Here is a 23975-nt window from a genome sequence, read left to right as displayed (position 1 = left end):
AATATCAGACTTCAAGGGTTTAATTTGGAATGATTTAATTATTTTGGAACATTTATTCATATCTAATAAAATAAATTTAATTCATCAAAACCTAAAATATCCAGGAACTATTTTGCAATGCTTGGCAGTATCACTTGGCAAAATTAGACTGGATAAAGTTAGTGTTGCAGTAGAATTTCAATCTTTGAACAACTGGGAAGTTACAAGAAAGTCGGGACTCTGTAGTCAGTCTGGGTTTGTCTGAATGTAAAGTAGAGCAGGATCTGGCCCACAGCTATTACAGATTCTGTCTAAGCACACTGCAATTAATTCCTAAGCAAACCCTTTATGTCACTGTGGCACCTTAGCAAAACTGGGGTCTGGAGTCTGATTTCCCTGAAGTAAATCCAATGGAGGAAAGTAAGCACTGGGACATTGGATGTGTCATGTCTTGAAGAGGGTTTCTGGAAACTGCAGAAACGTGGGGTCCCATGGTCACATTTGTGTGTTTTAACAGTGTTCACTATTGCATTCCAAAGCGTCTCTCTGCTGTTGGGAAAAGCCTAATTCAGTTAGGTTCTCTGAGACAAACACTCCTATTGACTTCCATGAGTGAGACCAGTAGGGCTCAAGCCCCTGAATGTTACCCTTTCCCCATTTAAATTGCAAACAGAACTTGTTATTTGCTACCCTGAAACAAATTACTTTGTCTTTTGTGTTTATAGAATCATTTAATTCATGTTTGGTATTTCTTTTACCTGACAGCACATTAAACAATTTTATTTATTTTGCAGAAAATAGATGCTCAAGCTATTGAAGAATTCTATGGTCTGACCTCTGATATATCAAAAAATTCAGAGTCTGGCTATATTTTATTCTATCAGTCAAGAGAGTGACTTGGCAAACTGTGACAATTGCACACAACAATGCTGCACGCAACAGAAGGTGACAGTCCCCCTGAACTGACTTTTACACAGACCACATCTTGTGTGGTTGAACAACAACACTCTGTCCCCTATTAACTAGTCTACGTGGTATTGACTATAACCATCCATTTTTGACATGCAGAACTTTGTTTTGCAGGGGATGTTTGTGGTTTTTAAGTCTGATTGAAGAATTAATTGCAGTCAGATTTTAGTGGAATTTATACAGACTAACGTTTACAGGTAATAAGATTTGGATGTCAACTGTTAAACCAAATCCAGCTGAAGTAGTATTTTGTATGAAAGCATTCATTGCATTTAGGGCAAAATTGTTTAAAACTTTCTACGTGGCTTTGGGGTGTACAAATTTACAAAGCATTCCTTTAAATATATCCTGGCATACACTTACTCATTTTAAGCGTAAGAAAAAAAACATCTGTTTCATGATGGAATTGTGATTGCATAGGGGATTTTTTTACATGTTACTCTCTGCTGCAAAAAGATGTTCTTCTGTTCTTCCAAAATAATTTAAGCCCTGTGTTGTTAAAAACTTCCAGTGTGTAACCTCAGGCCTAAAATTCACATAGAGGGATTTAAATTACAGTGCAGCTAATTCGCTGTGTCCAGTCACTTTGTTTATCATGAGGTAGTACAGATGAAGTGAGATTTCAGAACTTGCAGAGCACTGGAATAAAGGGAGCAAGATGACATGATACAGAGATAAAATACATTTATAGAGATCGAACTTATCTTTCTGTTAAAACAATATTGTAGGTTGTTTTCTTAGTTGAGTTTGCAGAAATTGACAGACTGCTCACATACAACATATCCATCAGAACTGAAATTACACAGTCCATTCAAGTAAGTATTGTACATACAGTACATATTATAGGGCTTGATCCTGCAATTCCATGAATATCTGTAAGTCCCATTTTAATTTCTTAAGACAGAGTCCATTTCTGAGCAACATAATACATAAAACCCATTAGTTTACACACGCTGTCATGTATACAGAATCATAGAATATCCTGAGTTGGAAGGGACCCACAGGATCATTAAGTCCAGCTCCTGACCCTGCATATGACAACCCCCCAGTTCATACCAGGTGTCTGATGGCATTGTCCAGTCTCTTCTATATGTCATATCTAACATTTTAGACATGTTTGACATCATCTGGGTCACCACAGAAACAGATAGGGCTCTGGAGTGTTGAATTTTTAAAAACATCAAAAGGCTTAGTTTGTGATTTTACTGAGTGAATTTGTCTGGCAACATTCACGTACTGGCTAATAAAACTGCTGAACACGCATGCTGGAATTTGGCCAATAATGAATGTAGATGAAAGTATCAATAGGGTAGGAGAAGGGATCTACAGCTTATGGCAGTGGTAACACCAGGTAACTACCTTGCTTGGTTTGACATTTTCACTCCATTATACAATTCATGGACTTCAGTAGCGAAATTCCTATTCCAATGACGTCAACAGCAAAATCACTCTCGTCTTCAGGGGGAATGACAGTTGCTTCTAGTATTTACAAGGAAATATTCTCGTCTCACAGAATTTACTTCTACCTGTTCTGTTTCATTCACTCCCGTTAAGTGTTTATCAGACAATGTTGCTTTTGGTCCTTCTTTTCTTTAAGAAGCCTGCCTGCCACTTCATGGCCAGCACTCCATTTCAAGAAATGTCCTTTGAAGTGCAGCTAAATCTTCTATTTTAGTCTTCCGTAGGAAAGAGACAAAGTTTTATTTCATTGTAATCTACTGTGAATGTGAAATATCTTTTGTCAAATAATGGTGAAAATGAAGTACTAGCTTCTACTGTAACATCAAGTGAAGTTCAGTTGGATTTATCAATGGCTGTTTTGTAAACTAAAGAAATGTAGCACTTTACACTAAGTGAGAAACAGAAGTGGACCTTTCATCCAACATTATTCATGATTTATCATGTTATACTGATACAAGGAAAAGGATGTAGAATGTAACCTCAGAGTTCTTACTAGGTGAATAATAGTAGCACTCTACAAAGATCACTCACATGAATGAAGGCTGGTACTCACGTTCATGACAAGCATCATGTGGATGTAGCTCTCTAACACAGACAACAGACATCTTCCAGGAGACTTCAATTCTCACTGAGGCCCAGGAGCTTTTCCACAGGAAAGCTAAACCTGCAAATCCCTCTTTAACAGATTTATTTATAAGCATTCAGAATTTCCATATAAAAATATAATAATCACTTGCCTTTTAAAATGGGTAAGGTTTCCTCACTGTGAATGATGACAAAGGCACTTTCTAGATCAGCATTAACCAGTGCTGGTCCAAAGGTCTGTACTTCACAGTTTACTGATAAACATTCTTAGGACATTCTTCAATTTTTTAAAAAAAAGCAACAAAAAATATATTCTTCAGGTATAATTTGAATGTTTAGGCCTTATGTTTATAGGAACATAATTTTTTCATTAAAATAATTTTACATCAGTTTAATTCTAGAAAATGTTTTCTATATTTCAATTGACTTATGTGAAAATTTATCTCTTTAATGTTAGTAGTATGAATTACTATTTAAATGCTAAAGTACAAGACTATAATCTCTGGTTTTATTCAGGTGCAAGACAGCTCTAGGTTGTAAAACATACAGATAATTGCAATATATAACTGAGAGTAAAATTACTAGAACAAGCATTTTCAGAAATTGTGAAAAAAACGTTTTAAATTCATGCTAGTCCATGAAAAGATCACAGCACTAGTGTCACACCAGTCCAACAGCAGTGGTCTGACGCCGACTCTGACAAATCACGGAATGTTCACTTGATGCTAACACCAACTAAGTTAAGGAGCATTTTCTTTTAATTAAAAAAAATGCAGTCACGATTCTATAAATTGCAAGCAGTCTGTAGTGTGCTGAATGCCTTGGCTTCAGTCCAGCAAAAGCCTGTCCATCGCAGCTGTACAAATAAGAATGGCACTATTTGTACGGCAGCAGAACTTCTCTCCTATATCAAATTAAGCACATTCACTTGTATCTCTTTAGGATTGGAATACTCACATGATGTAAAAGATTTTAGTTGATTAAATGAAACATAATTCTTTTTCTCTTATGCTTACGTGTAGACTTCCAATCCCTTATGAAAGAATGGAAAAATATCTAGGACAAAAAAAGCTTTTCGGCAAGCAGCTAGAAAAAAATGTAGCACAGATGTCTAATATTATTCTGTGCTTCCCTAAAATGTCTATTTCTATGGCATTGAGTTCTGTGGATATTAGGCTTAATGACATCTTAAGTTTTCTACTTGTTTCACATGCTGTTGCTGAGACTTATTGTCCATTTATAAGTCTCACTACTATTTTCTTAATTGGAAAAATAACATTTTTGTCCTGTGCTGGTTTTCCACTGAACCCAATGAAGCACTGCAGTGCTGATGAATCAGTTATCTTAGAGGATGAGCTCAGACTTCAACTTCTGTGTTTCACAGAAGAGGTTGTCAGGATTTTATGTAATTTCTATTTTGGGGATATAGCAGAGGGAGGCAGAACAGGGGACTGATGGAGAAACCATACCAGCGAAGCAGAACACCTTCTTGAAATTAAGTCCCAAAATTACTCCTGCCAATTTTGTTTTAATAATTTACAGTTACCTCAGAGCAGTAGATCACATTTGAAAAGTCTTGTTCCTTTAGCAGTTGGAGTAACGAAAATAAAGCAGTAGGTATTTCCTTCTCATTAGATTTAGTAAAGATATTGAAGACCTAACTAAAGTGAAACTGAAAATCACATTAGCTGGTGGATCCTAAAGTGCTATGACAGCCTGTCTTTTAACTTCAGACATGGCATTTCATTCACTCATCTGTTACAGCACCATGTACTGGGGATCTGAGCCGACAACTTGCAGCTGTCTGTGATTTGCTGCCTTTCAGCAGCAGAACCTTCTCGTTCCATCTCTTTTTTTGCTGCTTGTAGCTGACAAATGTGGGGACTGTCTTACAGCTGAATGTGTACTACAAATTTTTTAAAGTTTTGGCTGTGCACCTGTTCTTTGCTAGTACCTTTTATCAGTGTTCGTTTTAATTTATTTCTCTTTTGTTGGTCTGTTATTCTATTTGTATAATAACTTGCGTAGTTAATATTATTAGCTTTGTTTTAATTTTTATGTACTTTGATTTTTTTTTAAATGTAAGCAACCCAAGCACTTTAAGCAACAATGTCAATCTTATGAAATTCCAATCAGCTTAACATTTTGCCTTTGTCTTTTTGCTTTTGCAGCTGCTTGTTTGTGATCCCATGTGTCTAGTTACAACCCAATTTCCATTTTTAGGTTTGTAGTCCTAGCTGAGTTGTAAATTTGGGAAGCCCAAATTTTTTCATGCACATTTGTTCAGACATAACAAGGACATAGTACTTACTACATGTCTGCTGCACACAGCAGTATGTACCTGACAAGGTGGACCCACGTTGCACATTTCACAGCCTTTTTTGCACTCTACCTGCTAACCTGTCTGAGCATGACTGTAATGCTTTCATCTATGGCACAGTTATTAGTGACTATAATTTAGAAAAGCTCCATCTCTTACAGAGGAATTCTCTTCTACCAAACACAGAGTTAGCTGTCAATCAGCTGATGATACAAGTATTGCTCTCTTTGTCATTTTATCTGCGCTCTGTACAGTCTCAAGTTTTAATCATTTTTTTCATGGCCCTTGTGTGAGTGCTAGAAAGGAGAGCAAACTTTTTTGCGTTTTCCTTCTCTACACTTGAGCTCATATAAAGGGAAGAGATAATGAAGCGGGATAAGTGCTGGTGTAAAAAAAAAAAACCCACACCATCTATAAAAGACACTGGATGTTTCTTAGAGGCCAGCATCTGTGCTATTCATAACAGACAGTCATTACCTTTCTGTGTGGTTAATGCAAGGGTTATTCTTAGTTTTTTAGGTACTGTATTTTCTTTGATCAATGAAAAGACCAGGGTTTTTTCTGTTGCATCAGTTCTGTTGCTGAGGCTCTTCTTCTCAATTTAACACGGCACTTAATATTTAAATAGCCCTCAGTAAGCCTCGATAGACACAGTTTTAATTTCTTTCCAGTTAACATGCATTACTTCAAAGAGATTGCCTGAACCTGTCTACAAGACTTATTCAGATCAACACACTCCTTTTGCATACAAGGTCAAATAACACCTATCACGAGGTATGTGCCCACCTGATGGGACCATCTGGGCTAAGCCCACGCATTTTTACACACTAATGATTCTTTATCCCCTTAGATGTTTATTTGCTGGCTTTGCCTGTACAATTTAATATGAAACGGCACATAACTCCCTTTATTCATGGTCTCGAAGTTGCTATAATTCTTTAATCATTCTGCTTCATTTGGTTATTAAGACTGGGACTATTGCACAACATAAAAGAACCTGACTTGTATGTGCCATTCACAGTGGTCAATTTAACATGAAGGCTGTCGTAAGTGGCAACTTGACTATATGTAAGAAAATTAAAGAGTAAGTCACTTTTCCATGATAGCACACAGGAGCTGGACTGGCATGCAGCTTCCAAACCCTCAGCTTGTACCCAGCTGAAGCTGGTGCTCCATCCTATAGATAACCCTAACCCTACTATGGGTTCCGAAGTGGCAGAAGCAAACCCTTTGTGAAGACACTTTGCAGTTCACCAAAACATCTTGCTTGCCACAGCAGCTAATTAATGAATACTTGCAACTCCCTGCTCCCCAAAAACCTTAATTGTAAGTATACATTCCTTAAAGTGGCCGAGCTTAAACATCAGCTTTGTATTTGCAGTGGTGTTCATCTTTGCAGATGTCCCAAGACAGATTGTGTTCACATACCAAGTAGTTTCCCAGTCTTCGCCCATCTCTCATTCTAACAGCAAGAGCAACATCAGGGCAGCCACATTACAGATTCAAATGCTTTTCCTGGAGACAATTTCATAGCTTCAGCAGCTTTTGTTAAAGAAGACCTGACACAAGCTCCATAACTCATCCATGACTCTTTAGGAGTAAAGTCACCTTATGCTGTATGAATGTGAGAATAGGGTAGGAGGAAGAAGAAAAAGAGAAGAGGAAGAAATATAGAAAGGGCTGTTTTTTGAAGGTATTGAATATGTATATCTGTTTGTAAATATAGAGGCCCTCTCCACCTTGTCAAAATGACACCATCATAATTAAACTACTTCAATATTTTGTGCTAGTTTTTAAGTGGAGTAAGAGGTAGTAAAATTATTAGGCACACAACTGGGGACACATAAAAATACTGAATTTCTAGTAAAGCATACAATACATGGTGTATGTGTACAGTTGAGTATTGCTCTTTTTAATCATATACATGTAATTAAACCCTGCATTACCTGCAGAACTGTACGATAAATCTCATGTTGATTATTAAGGTTGTAACATAAGAAAACAGTATTTTCTCCTGTTAACATGTTTATATTTTACATAAAATAAACTCCCTAGCTGATGTTGCTTCCATTCAACTCGCTTTGAATTCAGCTGGAGACAGACTAAGGCTGGACATTGATGTTGGTTGTTACACAACATGCTTCTGAATGTCAGGTATCTGTATTCTTACGGATGGCAAGATTGCTGATGCTCGCTTTTTATTTCATTTAATGGAGTCATTGCATTTTCAGTGACTTCAGAGAATATTTCACCACCTGGGCTGTCTCTGAAGTGCCTCAAAGGGAACAAATTCTGAATGCAAATCATGAGTTGTCTCAGTGGAGTATACACACAATTGCGTGACTGAGCTGTACCTAGTCAGAGCACATCGCTGACCCTGCCAGTGTTACTGAGAACAGCTAACACTGAACCAACCAAAAAAGCAACCAGAATTGAACTACCTTTTGCATCAGGGAACAATGAGAACCCCAAGCCCTTTAATCTGGGATTTTACCTGTGTCTACCAGAGTAGGAAAGTGTTTTGCTAATGAGGTCTAAAATTCTGTCAGAGAATTGAAAGGTTCCTGTAGTCTGCTCCTTTTCCTGAAGTTATTCATTAGCAAACACAATTTACTTACTCAAAAGTGGGGTAAATAAAAGGCTGGAATTTCTTGCTCTTGTCTAAATGGATTCTTGTTATTCCCTCAGAACCATTTAGAGAACCAAAATCAAACACAGCTATCAAACGGCATGTTAAATTTGTAGCTAATATGTCATAAGATTTATGGCGCATCATACTACCAAAGGACTAGGTTGAAAAACACTTCATATCTTACAGTACAGATTTCCTTTCAAATTAAAAAACTTGAACCACCTTCAAATGTATTTCTAGGTTATTAGAACACAAGCTTTTAACTGCAGGATGGAGAGATGAATTTAAAACACAGGAGATGACTGAAACAAATAAATCTCAAATCCATACTTTTAAAGCACTTTAAAGAAATGCAATTTAAAGTGTACATATAAAGAAACCGAGAAAAGGTTTCCAAGAGCAGGATACATGGGCTCCACTAGAATTGCTCTCACTTTAGAAATGCATTTTTCCAGAAGCTGTATGATGTTTACATATGTATTTTTTGATATGAGTTAGAATAATTATTTTAGATTAGATTGGTCTGTGTTCTGTGTACCAGATAAACAGAAAAATGCTAAAAATAACATTTCATCTTGATCGAAAACTCAGGTATGGTAGGAGAAAATCATAAGCTTCCTCATTTAAATACACTTACCAGACTTGACACAACATTATTAGACGTGACTAAATATATGACATGGAACACCATGTTTCTGGAGATGTTAATTTCCTTGACTGTTTGTGTGCCATTTAAAAATCACATAAAAATTTTTGAAGGGGAAAAGTAGGACAACCATTTCAATACATTTCAATTATCTGTTCTGAAAAATATTCCTCTTCACTTATTAATTTCATATCAAATAGTAGATTACTTGATGGCCTTGTTAAAGTTCACTCACCCTCACGGCATCCCTCATTCGTCTGCTCCTCTGTCACCTGCGGACTAAGCTTCCCTCAGCCTGAAGACACTTTAGTCACATGTCCCTGCTGTCTCTGGGAGACTCCGTGGCACCAGCTGTGGGGCCAGCAGCCCCTGAAGATCTCCAGCTTCACGGATCCTTTCTCCCATGGCACACCACACCAGTGACGGTTCTCTCCACTCCGCACCTAAGCAGCTTCAACATACATTTCCCCCCAATCTCCTCTTTCCAGGAACACCTGGTGAAACACTTTGTTTCACATGTGAAAATACATTAGCAGACCTAGAAAAAAAGATAAACAACCATATGTTTGCTCACGTGGTCTGAACCTGAGAAGATTCCTTTAACGAATCAGTCCAAGACCTCTCTGAACCATAACAACTTTTTCCTTTTTTTTCCCTCTATGGTTCTCTTCCCCATACTCTTATATGGCTGGAGGGAGGCACATTCCTTCCACTTTGTCACAGCAGGTGTCTACAGCTATGAGCACAACGTCAGGGTTCGGATGTGAAGGGTGGGCTTGCTGTGAAGGAAGCTGAAGAAGGTGGCATTCACCACTGTAAAGACATCATTATCCAAGTGCCCATATCAGTTTAACCAGCCACAAACACTTCACCTGGTGCTAAAAGTGCATTTCATCTCACCACGAATGCAGAAACAGCAGATGAGGCAACAACATGGAGTTTTCAGGCTGCCCCAAAATGCACAGAGACCTATCAGGACCAAACAGAATCCAAGAGGTGGAGATTGATAGACATTCTTTTGCCAAATCACTGCAATGGTAGAATAAGGCAGAGTGAAACATTATCCTTTTGATTTCATTTCACACACATATGAGGAAAAACATCCAAGTCATGTTCCAGAATAGCAAAGAATTCGAAAGAGAAGATACAGATTTCACCCAACATTGCAAACTAGATACCGCAAACACTTGGGTTTCAACCAAGAGACTACCTGATAGAGACCAAGTTCTACTGTTGATCACTTTGGTGTAGCTGTAAAGAAGCTCCAGATAGGTTTGCAGTTCTACAGTGAGATTAATAGCAACAGAAACTGGAACAGTGTTTCTTACAAAATCCTCACAAAACTTTTGGTGTGCAGAGCTGTGTTTTCTGTGCAGCTGTAAGACACCGTTATGTGTGGAACACTGTAAGCACTGCAGAAGAACTACAAGCAGTATTATCTCTGGTCTCTGAAAACACAGTTGAGAAGCACAAGCAAAATCTTACACTTTATTTAGTGACTAATCATATAACTGTCACTGTCATACATGCAGCATTTTTCATCCTCAAAATAGTTTACCAGATGACTTAATAACTTTTCAGCTCTTAATTTGGAGAAAATTGTAGAAATTGGGTAATGTGTGCCAAAATGCCTCCATATTTTAGATAACCACAACTGGAGTTGAATCTGGCCACCTTCAGCCAGACCAGTTTAACCAGTAGGAACGTTTTCACTGGGTCCTCTTCATCTACCTTGATGACCTATTCACTTCTGACTGCAGCTCGAAGTGCAGATCTTGTAGCACATTGCTCCAGTATAACCCTTGCTATCTGTGAACCAGCTTCTCTTGCCTGGAATTCACTGGGGCAGCTGAGGTTCCTCGGGAAGTTTGTTGTAACAGCGCTTTACTTTCCAAGGAATGGATTAGCTTTCTTTTGCCCCCTAGTAATTGTTTGTTATTATACACTAGCAGGAAATACTAGGCAAAGCAGGGATGATAACGCTTATTTAGTTTATTTATTTTTCATCATTCTGGATACTTCTGGTTACATTTTCAGATAAACAAAACTATTCTGAGCTAAGGTCACTGAAGGTTTTACTGTTTTAATTCTGCAAGATGAGTAGTTCGGGCCGTGACCAGTGTTGTCTAAGACACCAGAACGACACTCAGTTGTCTCTCAGAACCTGACCCTGAGGATTAAAACCCAAAAGGTAAGCAGAATTCTTCCCCCTACCCTTTAAAACCATGATATTTTAAAATGCTCCAGCACAAGTTGCTAATTCTACTGTTGACATATATGGGGATATTTCTGGGCATACTGCATCACCGTGCTGTACCGTGGTTTCAACCAACATCAAGCACACTTTTGCAATAACATGCTTCAGAGTAGTGTTCACTATTTGTATTAACTGTATTTTAACCATGGCTTAGAGAAGGTGTCACATGAAATCTAAAAGCTCTACTTTATGACAGTGTTACACATTCATACTCATTTTCTGTCACCAAATGCAGCTACAGAGGATGAGGAAAGACAATCAGTTTGTCACAAAGTAATAACACAGACCATGCACAGCCAGCATTTAGTGTGGCAACAGCACTGAACAAATGCTTGTTGTTTAGCAGGTCTGTTTAGTTTTCATGACACTTGTAGAAGAAATGTACCTAGAGAATGTGTTTCCTTCATATACTGAATCTCTTGCTCACTTGTGCAGTCAAGCCCAGCCTCCAGATACTGAGCTGAAAACAAACCACTCTGTTCACCATGCTCTATATACAACTGAACTTTATTTATCCCAAAGTATTTCACGCAAAACCCTTGTAATACAAAAATGAGCCTCATCCCCCAGGAAAAAACATTTATATTGAAACTCTGTTAAACCTGAATTCATGCAACCACTTCTCAAGCAAACAAACAAACCAACCACCACCACCACCAACAAAAACCTCAAGATGCAAGTTCCCTGGCATGATTCCAAGTGATGAACTGCTCCCTTCGTATTAGTTTGGGTTGTGGGTTGGTTTGTTTCCCTTAAGCCATGATGTATGGGCTTCTTTATTTTTCTTATTACCCCTATTATCTTGGACAGTATCTTCTACCTTTCTAGCTCTCACTGAATGGAAGAGCACTTAGCTTCTCCCTCTCTGAGGGATTGCAATAACAGTCCACCACCTTCAGTGAATTTTGCAACAATTTAATATCCAATATTATAAGGCATATTCACAGGAGTCATCCTTCAGGACAGGACATTCACGAAAACAGAAAGGTCTATAGACTGAACAGGGGAGCCTGTGATTTCCAATCTCATCCCTATCAAGAACTCACATGGTGCAAATAATGCAACATCCCTCTTCCTCTATTTCCCACCTAGAAAGTGGGTATGCCAGTATTTATCTCTCCCCTCAAGCAGGGATATATGTAGACAGTAAGATGAGCTGACCATTATTTGACTGGAAAAGATCTTTACAAAGAGATCAAACAACTGTCCAGACGTAGCAGGAATTAATTCAGTGATATAAATATATGCCAAGTTTTTCCTGAAAGGTCAGGATTATTGAATTTTATTTCCAAGCAACATACCCCATTATAGCCTGAATCAAAGCCAGTGGGCATAGATCAGGTCCAGAGCACATACTGGGTGATCTAACACGGGAGCTGCTGCGTGTTTCTTTCAGCTCTGTCTCTCACAATGATTGTATCTAGAGATTTCAAAGGGAAGGGGGAAAATTCTATTGCAGACAGCTATGAAATAAATGGCCTATTAAAGAAGATCATTTCCCTATAAAAAGAAGAGAGGAAAGTTTCCAAAAGATAGAAACTTTCTCTCCAAACTTACTCAGTTAATTGTTGCTTTTTTTACAGATAAGAACTAGGCTAATGGGTTATGGACTGTGTACTGCTTGGTTCTTTATGGATTTTCTTAGCTCATTTACCCCCTAAAAATATATTGTCACCCAAAATAGTTTTCCATTTATGGCTTAGATAATAAGATGCTATCATGTTAATTACAGTATTACTTATTGTATCTTAGACCCTTGGAAGGATTTTAGGATGACTACAACATCATCAAAAGAACTGACCTAACAAGGACAAGATAATACAAAACAAAACAAACCCCCACAATCTGCCAAATCCTCAGTGTTTTTATGAAATTAAATATTTAAAAGGTGAACAACAACAATTTTTTCCAGAACTCTTTTCTTACATTATTTCCCTCTTTATTTTTGTACTCTTCATTTTAACCTTATTGCAACGTTCTGAGAAGGAAATGGTTAATATTCATGAAGGAGAGTAAGAAATGCTGTGTTCCTTTTATAAAGGGCAATTCCTCGCCCACATGGGCATTTGGAGCTCATAAAGATCAGGTTTCCAAAAAAACCCACGTTTTGAGGCTGGAACAAAGCCTGGCAAATATGCAGAAGTGAACCATCCTCAGCTGTTTCTGGGATGGATCAGTGGTTTAAAGAGCTGATGTTAATTTTCAATGTCCATTCTTATAGGACCCTTTCTACTGGGCACCAAGCAAAGAAAAGGCAGTTGTTCTCTTCCAAAACCTGATAACATCTTTTGTAGAAGAAAATTTGCATATGGCTGAATGTTAATATGTAATGCTGTCCAACTATAGAGGAATAATTTGCTTTTGCTTCCTCCCCACACCCAACCCTCACAGAGCCACAAAGGGACTCTGCCTAACTTCTTCAACTCCTTTAAACAAAGGAGGCAAACTTGTATAACTGTACAGTTTTTCAACTTAACAGAGAGATACTTCACAGAACAAATAAGAAGAGTCTAAGGCATTCGACTGGAGAGTGGTTGTCCCTTGGTTTTGGGCCATATCAGCTATTTGACACGACAAAATTTTGTGCTTCTTAGTGCTTTACTTTGTGGATTTTTACGAAGTATTGCCTTTACTCTTTGGCTTCACAGTCTTACAATCATCATCTCAGCATTCCCAGACTTTTGGAAAGGTCAGATCCAGACATAAAACCACTTACAAGTTTTATGAGTTTGGTGTAAAAACATTACTAATATTTGTTTTTAGAAGCAGCACACGGGACCCAACTAAACTCACATTAGGACTGCAATAGGTTTACAAGCCATATGGTTCAAATCCATCCACAAGTGGCAAAGGCTGGAAAGTTTGTACCCAATCTGATGGGTGACACAGTGGACTGGACAACTAATGTAAGTATATAACACAGGAGCCTGTAAGTGGTAGGGATTTTTTCTAAACAGTTAAATCACCATCCACTTATACTTACTTCTCAGACAATACACGGTTTCACACACAAAAAATATTCTCTTGGGTTTGAGGTCTGCTCAAGAAAGTGATGGGAGAAGTGATGGATGCTGCCTCGGGCATGAGCTTCGGGACACAAGCACCCTTGTGCTCCAGTGTCCTGCAACACTAACAAGAGCATCAAGCGTCATCCTCCTGTCAGTGTTCAAAAAAGATTATTCTCAGTGCCACGTGTGCCCAACTGTTTTGCAACAGCGGCTTCTCCTTCTGTTGCTGTTTCCTCCAGATTGTTAACACAGATATTAATCAAATTAGAGAAGCTGCAGTAGGAGAAAACCGTGATCTTGTTTCTCTAATACAGTGTATTTCCTTGGTAGTAGATGCCTTTTGACACTGATCTCATTCACACTGGAACTGTATTTTTCTACTTCTGCGAAAAAGCACTGCTTTTCTTTCTCACAAATCCTACCTGCCATCCTTCCATAACAGGAATTTAATAAAAAGCTGAACAAAGCAACTCCTCATGCCTCAAAAAGTCGTAACTGACAGTGGATGAAATGGACCCAAGTTCTCATGAACATGGTCTGATGAAAGACGAGCTCAAAACAGAACACAAGTAACCCCCAACTGGCATGAATTATCATCCTCTACATTCATGCAATATCCAATGCACATGAACAGATGGGAAAGAAATCCTGCCTTTAGCATGCTGCAATTTAATGTGCTTTGGGGCATTCACCAAAGTAAACGTGAGCAGTTTTTATCCTGTTGTGTTGGAAAACTGGCTAGGACGGCCAACAACTAGGTGTCTGTTAATTGAAAGTACACATATGATACTCATAACTAGGTGCGTGTTACTATACTTGAAAATGTAGTACAGCGGTGTTGGACCTTGGCTTTCCAGGACAACTTCCAGACAACCTGAGTCTGAAAAGACAAAAAAGAGCCAGGTTTCTGGAGTAAATAAATATAAGCTCCAGGAGTGTGGCTCCTCATGAAACAGTGGGGTTTGGAGGTCAGTAATTTTTTTCTCCTCCCTCTTAGTAGCTGGCTGTAATCTAAGAACTTGTACACAGGATCTTGAACAAAAACAACTCCTAAGCTGTTTGATCAAGAGTCTGTTTCACAGAGGTCACTCATTGGTGTTGGAAGCAAAGGGAATTTACAACAAGCATAAGCTAAACATGACCAAAAAATACTCAAAAATATTCTCATGCTGTCTTTCTTTCAATAAAGTGGTCCACACCCCAGTAACTCTTTGCTGCCTGCACCTCATCAATATGTATTTTGTCTCTGCAGCAGTAAATTTGCAGTTTCCAGTATCACAGCAAACAGAAGCTAACAGTTAAATTGAAAATTATGACTATTCTTTAATTATTTTATTACTGCTTTGACGTAAATCACTGCATTTGAACTGCCTAAGATCTGTCCTACGAATATCTTTTGTATGCATCTCTATAGCAACCCATAAAGGAGCAAAAGTTTTTGGTTTACTGTGTGCATAAACACACATTTTACAGATACTGGCATAACATGTAGTCACTATTTCCTTAATTAGCTTTTTTTGGGGGGAAAAAGGCTGATATGCCCTTTGGAACAAGAGGGGGTAAGTCCCAGTCTCCCTTTCAGGACTGTGTGAAGGGCAGGAAGCCTGAGCTCTTCAAAAGCAGTTTGAGGAAATCTGAATCTTTCATCTTCTCCTTAGGACCCTTGAGGTTACCTCTGGAAATAGATGAGTGTGCTCTTTTGCCAGGACCCAAAAGCCCTTTACATGTGTTCATCCAGGTAAAGTCCTTAACTGGAGTAATACAACACCCCAGTGACTGATGACCAATAAAACCCAGAGCTCCTAATTCCTACATCTTCCCAGGCCCACCAGGGCCCCCCTTGCTCCCATCCACACCCCAGATTATTCATCCTTCTTCCCATGCCCGCTGGCCCATAGGACCCAGAGGTGATTATCCAGGTTGCTTGTTTCACCAGTAAATGTCTCTTGTTATTACAAAAAGGGCAGCAAGTCACCTGTCTCTGAGAAGAGCTGAGACTCAACTAAATAACACCACTAACAGCACCAATGTGTCTCCCATGTAGAACAAGAGTGGAAAGACAAATGTCATGGTGATGCATGTATATGTTATACAAGCAAAGCTGAGAATATCCTTATTATAATTCTTTCAACTTTGGGACGGTTTTGTATTAACTTTAATGCAACATACTTCAGCTATTTTGTGGTTATTCAAAATGTTCTATTTTCTGGCTGGAAAATAGGCAAAGAATATATAATTGCCACTAACATGGCTTGCTTCTGCTCTTTCTGAAATCAACAGGGAAATCTTTCCTTTGAATTCAACAGATTTTGTATTAAGGTTGTATTAATAAAGCTGTGAGGTCTGGACCTGGTCAGTGCTGGAGATGAGAACAGAATAAGTGTTCATTTGGTCTTACACAACTTGCATAGTATGGCCTCTCCTGACTTCAGTTTATTTCAGTGGAAATCTCCCAAATTTAAGGTACCAGCCAAAAATTGCTTTAATCAAATGCTACATTTTAATATAGCTGTTTATCTAAATGTCAGGATGTTATGATTGGTTAACAAGCATTTATAGCTAAAACAAAAATGAGGGTATTCAGATTGGATATTTCATTCTATCCACAGATCTCATGTGGATTTTAACAGCATTTTAAAGTTCATAATAATATTTCTTGCTCCTCCTGGCCTCCTCTATAAGTTCAAATTCAGTCTGTGATCATTGCTGCTCTTCACAAGTTAAATTGCTTGTAATTTCTTTTTCATTAAGTGAGAACTTCATAATCTAATGAAAGCCACTGAATTAAAGAGTCCTTTTGCAGTCCTACTGTATCTTAGCTGACAGACTCATCATAAAGGAAAGAAATCAAATCAGCTAATGAGATTAAATAATCAGAGAGCTAAAAGATTGTATGTAGATTGCACCATCTGAAGAATATTAAACAAGGTAGGCCAGTTCATATCCCTTGTATTTCATTATAAACCCCTATTTTCAAGAGTCTCTATCACTGGATACACTCACAAATTTCTACCTCTTCTATTTGAAATTTACCATAGAAAGTTTCCATCAAGATATTTCATCAGTGTTATCTAGTTCTCAGAGCAAAGAAGACACCAGAGCTCTTCCCCAACATGAGCACGTGTTACGTGCAAAGTTTTTAGCCTTGTCTCTCCTGCTCTGGGGCTGCCCGGCAGCTTGTGAACTCCACCGTGAATCTCCAAGAATGGAGTCATCTTTGAGAAAGAGCCATGTAGACATCTATGGAGCCAAGTTTGGGTTGTTTTTGTTTTTCTGAAATAGGCTGGGTAGCTCTGCTGGGAGCCAAGAAAACTCACTGATTTTCACCACAAGGAAACCACCCTCCATCATTAATTGTTGCTGTCAGAACCAAGTGGTTCTGATTTCAGGCATGTAGCCTTGGGGCGTCTAGGAGCTGCTATATGAAACTCTTCGTGAGTTACCCCTAGAATGTTTTGATACATAATATCATGGAAAAATCATCTATCCCTTTCCTGTTTAGTTTGTTATAAAAATGGATTATAGAATCACCGAGATAGAGCCAAGTATCTAAATTACACTTTTGCAACAAAGCAGAAAACTGTAGCTCTGCTGTTTTCTCACAGGAACTTGTATAAAGTGAAATAAGATTCCATTTTACCCCTGTCTTCATGATTAGATGATGCAAAGAATATCTGTGCTGCCTGCCTAATGCGGATAGTTGTTTCTTCTATTTGTAACAGAGCATGAAGATGGGCTTTTTAAAAGCACTTACAGTGGAGTCACAGCTGCTCCTCCCTAATGCATGCTTGAAACTCCCACACCAGCAGGCTTTCATATAGGCACTTCTGATTCATATGGCAGTATAGTTGAGTTGTACTTGGTATATGCACTCATAAAAGGAAAAATATGAGCACATCTACCTAGAAATAAGCCCTGATTTTTTTAACTATTACACTGAATCATTAGGAAATGTTTTGCTATCTTTCCTAATCTTCATAAACTGGCGAAAAAAACACCCAAATTGTTCATCACTGAGAATAAACTGCTCCACAAGGATGTGGTCTTCTGTTTGGAAAGTGTGGGCAGAACGCTGTGACAAGTGCAAATGAAACAAGTGTCCCGGCAGGAAGCAGAGGGTGGGTGCCATGCAGGGGTGCTTCCATGCCCAGTGCATCACCCACACAGCAACTGCAACTACCACCTGCATCACACCAAGCAACTGCTCTGTCACCTTTGAAAACCAGGACAATAAGTCAGAGGGAGAAAAAAAACAACCAAACAAACATACAGCTCCCCACTCCCTGAAAATTCAATCATAAAGGCCTGTGTGTTCAGCAGTAACAAAGTCTGGGCTGCAAAAAATGAACTGCCTTTAAAAAAGTTGAGGACATACCAGTATAACAAAAGATATGAGCTATAATGAATCACTGGGTTTCTTGGTTATTGGACTGACTTGAGCCAGGTTAAAATACCTGAAATGCTTTTATACAAAGCGTAGTGGTTAATCTAATGTGAGTCATGTGTCCACTGAAAAGATGATTGAATTTGTGTCATGTGCAAGCGACAGTAACATATTTCTGTCAATAACAGTGAAAAGTAATGTTAACACAGCAGAACAAAGTCCTCCTTTCTTGAGTCATAAGCCAATATTAAGTAATGGTTTGATGTCATGCTGGGAAGCAAACATTGCACTGACAATATCAGAGATGAAAAAGCACATTATACAGAGATGACAGTATTTTTGAGACTGAGGAGGAATGTGTCTGTGATAATTTTTCTTTGTCTTTTTCCTTTGTCTTTCCTGTTACTCAGAAACAGCTTTTTGTTATTAAAGATAAGGATCAGGCTGCTACTACAAAAACATTACTAGTTTATCTCAAATCTCAAACATTAGAAATAGATTTCTGATTTAGGGTGCTTTGACTTAGGCACCTGAACATCAGTGACACAGACTGCAATCTTGCTTATTTTCCTCTGTCAGGTGGCGCAGGGTACAAGGGGACATGCAGAGGCACTGTCAGGGTGACCCAATCTTGCTCCTGAACACCAGCCTTCTTCATGGGGGGAGACAAGCAGCATCAGCTGGGAACCCTGGCAGGGACTGAGGGAGTTGTGGGATACTGGGTTTTGTTTGGTTTTTTTGTTTGTTTGTTTGGTTGGTTGGTGTTTTTTATTATTATTTTTTTGTTAACTGAAGCATCTGCAAAGGTTGGTGGACATTTATACACCCAGAGATGGGGCAGGAGGCTGGAACCATCCAACTACGAGCAAAGACTAATCAACTTCATATTTGAACCAGGCCTGGCAGTGAAATTCAGAAACATTTGGTTACACAGACTGCTACTGTTAACTATTGTTCTTACAGGATCAGTCATGAATTCAGCATGAGTAAGGGATAATACTGTCTTTTTCTGCGTCTCTGCAGAAGATGTGGGCAGACAGTGTCAACAAGAACTACGTGAAACTGGAGAACTCAAGGAGGAACATGATGACTTGTGGGCAGTCTAGAGTATCAAGACACTCAATAAAAAATGTCAATTGTGAAGAAAGGTAACAAATTACATCATACAGCATTTTACAAGCAAAGACTTCACATGATTAGACCTCTGCATAAATGGTAAACAGCTCATCTTCACGATATCCTAGCAAGCTTGAAACAAGCATACGAATTGTCCAGTGTGATATTGTCCAGTGTTCCTGGGTCAGTGACACACCCAGGAACAGAATGTGACAATTCATACTTCCCTCTTTAGAAGAAAACAAAGCCAGGAATTAGTTGAGGTTTCCATCTTTGCCAAATACGACTACGGCTCAGCTGAACCCTATCCATGAGGATCATACTACGCTTGATGGAATTTGTTTCACCTACAAACACAACTGACTGCAGATGTCAGTATGTATTGGTCTTACATTGGAGCATTTTTTAGCGTTTAAAAATTATTATTTTTATTTAAAGACCTTTACCTCATTCTACTGCAGTGACTTTGTTGGTCTGGTTTCCTTTCTTGCACAATGGCCAGTTCTCTTGTCTACAGATACTTTGCAAATACAACTCTCTGTAGCTATTTCTAGGAGATACTCACTGCAGTATCTCTTAAAAACAGGTTTATTTTATTAAGAAGTCCAAGTGTCTCATTTCTATACCACTGCAATTACCAGTTGACAAGTGTTTTTACTTTTAAAATACCATTTCCAAGTTTATCATTCGACTCCGTGACTTCTAGTTCTTCTGGATAAACATGTTTCAGATCTGTGATGGTATCCTTGGTGATGGTTGCCATAGTGCTTCACAGGATTTTATTTCTGTTCATTCCTCAAAAGCAGGACTTTGGTTCTCTGTGGGAGGTCCACAGTTGCACCGGTCTCACATTTTATTGTCTTTGCTATTCTGTCTCCACTAGGAAATACACCACCCAGACATGTCACTGTCATATTTACCATATTCTCTCCACTCTGCCCAAAATGCATCTCACAAATCATTCTCCTCTTTTTCATAGGACCTTATTACACATCTGCTGAAGTTCTCATTGGTTTCTTCTTACTTTCCCTCTCAAGCACAGATTATTCTCCATTAAAAGTTAAGGCTACATTTTCTAATGTCATACATAATACACTGAGCTTTTGAAATTTCAGTTATGCTCAAATATGCTTCAAAATACTTAAAAATGGGAAAAGCAAAACCACCGTGATTCTAATTGCCTCAAATACTATACTTTCCACAGGAGCAAATATACCTACCTCTGACCAGTTCAGTCTTGTTTGTTTCGATAAATGCCTTCCCTAAACCCGTTTTTTTCCTAAGAGCTGTAGAAAAATTGCTGGGTCTCATTTCTACAAAATTACAGATGTAATGACTGTCCCAGAAACCATGTCAGTGGCAATTAGGCAACAAAATCTCTTCAGGAAGCTGAGCTGTGCTGATGCATTTGAATAGGTAGCCTATTTCCACTATCTTTGCTTATGTTAAAAGGTACTTTCAGCAGTGCCTTGTCTAAACAAAGTAAAAGCTGAAGGATCATTTAGCATAACAGAGGCAGAATATGGTTCACTGCAGTTTCAAAGTTAAATGTTCAAACTGTGGTTTCTAAAGGGCACATATATAAAACGTATTACAATGAAGTCTCTCCTTCATAGAGATAGAGCAGTCATTTTGAGTAAGCAAGCGCAGATACATGTATAATGTACTACATAAAATAGTAGTATTTGTTTCCCTTCTGCAGGATTTGCACCTTCAGAATGACTGAGGAACAGAGAAGCATAAATTAACTCTCTTACAGCCCAATTTAACTTTTGAGACGTGACCAGAGAACAAATTTACCATAAAATATTTTTTTAAAAATGCACAGGATGAGATTGAAGGCTATCAAGGAAGAGAAAGCTTCCAGAGGAATATGGGCATAAGGCAGAAACCTTCAAAATTCCCCATACAGTTGTTCAGATATGCTACATATCTGGTGCCAGAGCAGCCCACCACTAAGGCAACTATCTTGCGACCCCCCAGACCTCATCCCAAACAAGGCGGGTTACATGAGCAGCAGCACTTGCCCACACACAATCTTGCCTTCCAGATCCATGCTACTCAGCATGATGTGGCAGGATGGAGGTGACAGAAAGGTCACAACAGCATCTGTCTGATCAGAGTTGCCCAGGAAATGGCTTCTCCAGCTCATGACAGTTTCAGATTGGAGACATTTTCGTGTTCCTTGTTAAATGACTTTTTGAGCTTTTCTAATTTGCAAGGCAATATAAAAGCATAAAAGGTGTTTCTGGGAAGACTCAGGACCAATCTTACCCCTAGTCTCCATAACAGCAGTAAAATACTACTCATCTCCCTTTGCTTGCTAAACCATAGCAGTGAGTAAAGCGCAAATTTCTCTTTCCCCATGGTAAATGGATCTACCTACCTGAATAGGGAGTGACGGCAGCAGCTGCAGCAATTTTAAGTTTGTCTTTATCCACTGAAATAATTCTCCTTTCAGAACATTAACCAAGCTGTATGAGCTGAAGAAAGGAAGTAGAAATCACCTGCCTGGAGGGTAAGGGTACCCTGTTAGGATACCTGAGCCAACCAGAGGAAGTTAAGCAGCTAAGTTAAAAACCCCATCAGTGTACTGTTCTGCCTGGGGGAATACACCTTGTTGATTAGCAGGACTAATTAATTTCGATAGCTGTGCACAGCTCTGCTGCTGCAAGAGGAACATTCCCTAGTGCCGAACAGGGCTGAGTTTAAGCCAAAGAGAAAATATAGTGCCAATAAATCAATAAGAAAATGGTGTCATCCATTCATAAAGATGTCAGTCAATGTTCATCTACTTCAGGTAAAAATAGAAACTCTCATGTAATGACCTAGTTATTCTGGTTCACACTTCTACCTCTGTATAAACTTGCATCATTCAACTGGAAACTCTAAACTTTCCAGAGAAGCTAAAGCTTGCATTTATAAACAGATCACAGTAGATTTGCTGTTAGACCAATTATATTGTGTGTGTCTCTAAGAAACACCCAATAAAAAATTATAAATACTCCAAAGAGGTTTTAAGTACTAATGAAATAAATGGACCCTGACCATTGGAAAGAACTAGACGTGGTTCAGGCAGGCAGCAGCCAAGCTTCCTCACGTACTTCTCCTCATGCCTCCAAGGCCTGACCCACAATACCCTTTTCCAGGGGGAGCTTCCCCTCCTTCCATCACCACCTGTGTCTGCATGTGTCCAGGCAACCATCCCCAAAACACCTGCCATCAAAAAGAAGGGAGGTGCCATAGCCTGAATAGATGAAATCACAGAATCACAGAATAGACTGGGTTGGAAAAAACCTCAGAGATCATCAAGTCCAACCCTTGGTCCAACTTCAGTCCATTTACTAGATCATGGTACTAGAGTGCCATGTCCAATCTCAGTTTAAAAACCTCCAGGGATGGTGCATACATACATGCATATACATACCTACATGTGCACACATACTGTACTAGCCTCAGGGTTTTTAATAGCTGAGAGAGAAAGAATGTTGGTGGAATAACAGCAGAGAGTGGAAAGGAACAAATGACAAGAACAAGTGCACGGTATGAAGACAGGACAGGCAGCTGTTAAGAACAGGAAGAAATGGGATGTGTGTGGCTTCTCAAGAGGTCAGATGCATTTAGACACTTCATGAGATAAATAAAATGGTCAGTGGTATTCAGACGGCAATAGTAGCTACAAGAGATAACAGCATTTAACCTGTGCTGCTGACCAGCAAGAGGGGAAAAAAAACAATTGCACTGGAAGATGTGGCAGATTGCTTAGGTTGACCTACTCTCCAAAGCAGCAAGCACATGCCAGCATCAGGACCAACTGAAGAATCCAGTAAGGACAGCCAGATGGTTGAAAGAGACAGGTGAACAAAACCACCATTGGTTAGCCTTGCCTCAGAATCAGAGAAGCAGCAAAAAAAAAGGCTGATTTTTTCTGAAACTTAGGGAGAAGGAGGACTTCTTTACAGAAAACCTCCTCTTTTTGGTATCCTGTTTCTCTTGCTGTTGTTAATGCAGTTGAACATTCTTTGAAGCTGAAATAATTTGTTTCATCCCAGTTTTCTCCCCTCCACCCCTGTTCTTAGCCTGGTTGAACTAACAATTTAAATTAATTAAAAACATACTTGTCTAAGTCAAATCTCTTTTATACGTGTTAAGAAGAAATAGGACACATGGTTATAGCAGTTTCAAGAGGTTTTACCTTTCCAAGCTCTGCAGATTTTCCCTACTGAGAAGAGTAATTTTCTGTGATTAGAGGGGTATCGTCAGAGCATAATTGCCACCAAATTTCATTCATTCCTCCTTCAGGAAAAGACCTTGATCTTCCCGACTCTCCTCCCATTTCACTGAATATTTTTTAATGCATAAAATACTTGATTGTTTTTCAAACTATTGACATTCTTCCCTTTCAAAACTTTTGTCCTTGTCCAATAGGATTTCTACATGCTCACAATTCCTGGGATATTTCCTCTGTATCTGTCTGTTCCAGACTGAATTGGCTTTAGGGGGGCTTTGTGAACTTCTACACATTTTCCTAGAAATACTGGCTTCACTGTCTCTGCTTACTGATCTTATCATAAGCCATTTACTGTTTCCATTTTATCCTTCAATTAGACCCTTCTTC

At 38.8% G+C, this 23975-nt stretch overlaps 1 protein-coding gene and 1 long non-coding RNA gene across 4 annotated transcripts in view; one reads left to right on the top strand and one right to left on the bottom strand.

Moving 5' to 3' along the window:
• Positions 1 to 7373, top strand: part of USP46 (ubiquitin specific peptidase 46) — a 39172-nt gene extending 31799 nt beyond the window's left edge. For all 3 annotated transcript variants that reach the window (XM_071807492.1, XM_065836696.2, XM_065836697.2), the window contains one exon: positions 774 to 7373. In XM_071807492.1, the coding sequence (XP_071663593.1) occupies positions 774 to 875 (102 nt within the window). In that variant the 3' untranslated portion in view covers positions 876 to 7373. The remainder of the gene's footprint in view (positions 1 to 773) is intronic.
• LOC139827800 (uncharacterized) overlaps positions 4961 to 23975 on the bottom strand; it is a 30169-nt gene continuing 11154 nt past the window's right edge. The window contains exon 2 of the long non-coding RNA XR_011738773.1: positions 4961 to 9130. This is a non-coding gene — a long non-coding RNA (uncharacterized lncRNA). The remainder of the gene's footprint in view (positions 9131 to 23975) is intronic.

The sequence above is a fragment of the Patagioenas fasciata genome, chromosome 4 (assembly GCF_037038585.1).
Source record: "Patagioenas fasciata isolate bPatFas1 chromosome 4, bPatFas1.hap1, whole genome shotgun sequence".
Lineage (NCBI taxonomy): Eukaryota > Metazoa > Chordata > Aves > Columbiformes > Columbidae > Patagioenas > Patagioenas fasciata.
The sequence above is the reverse complement of the archived record's forward strand: the minus strand, read 5'-3'. Positions and strand labels throughout refer to the sequence as shown.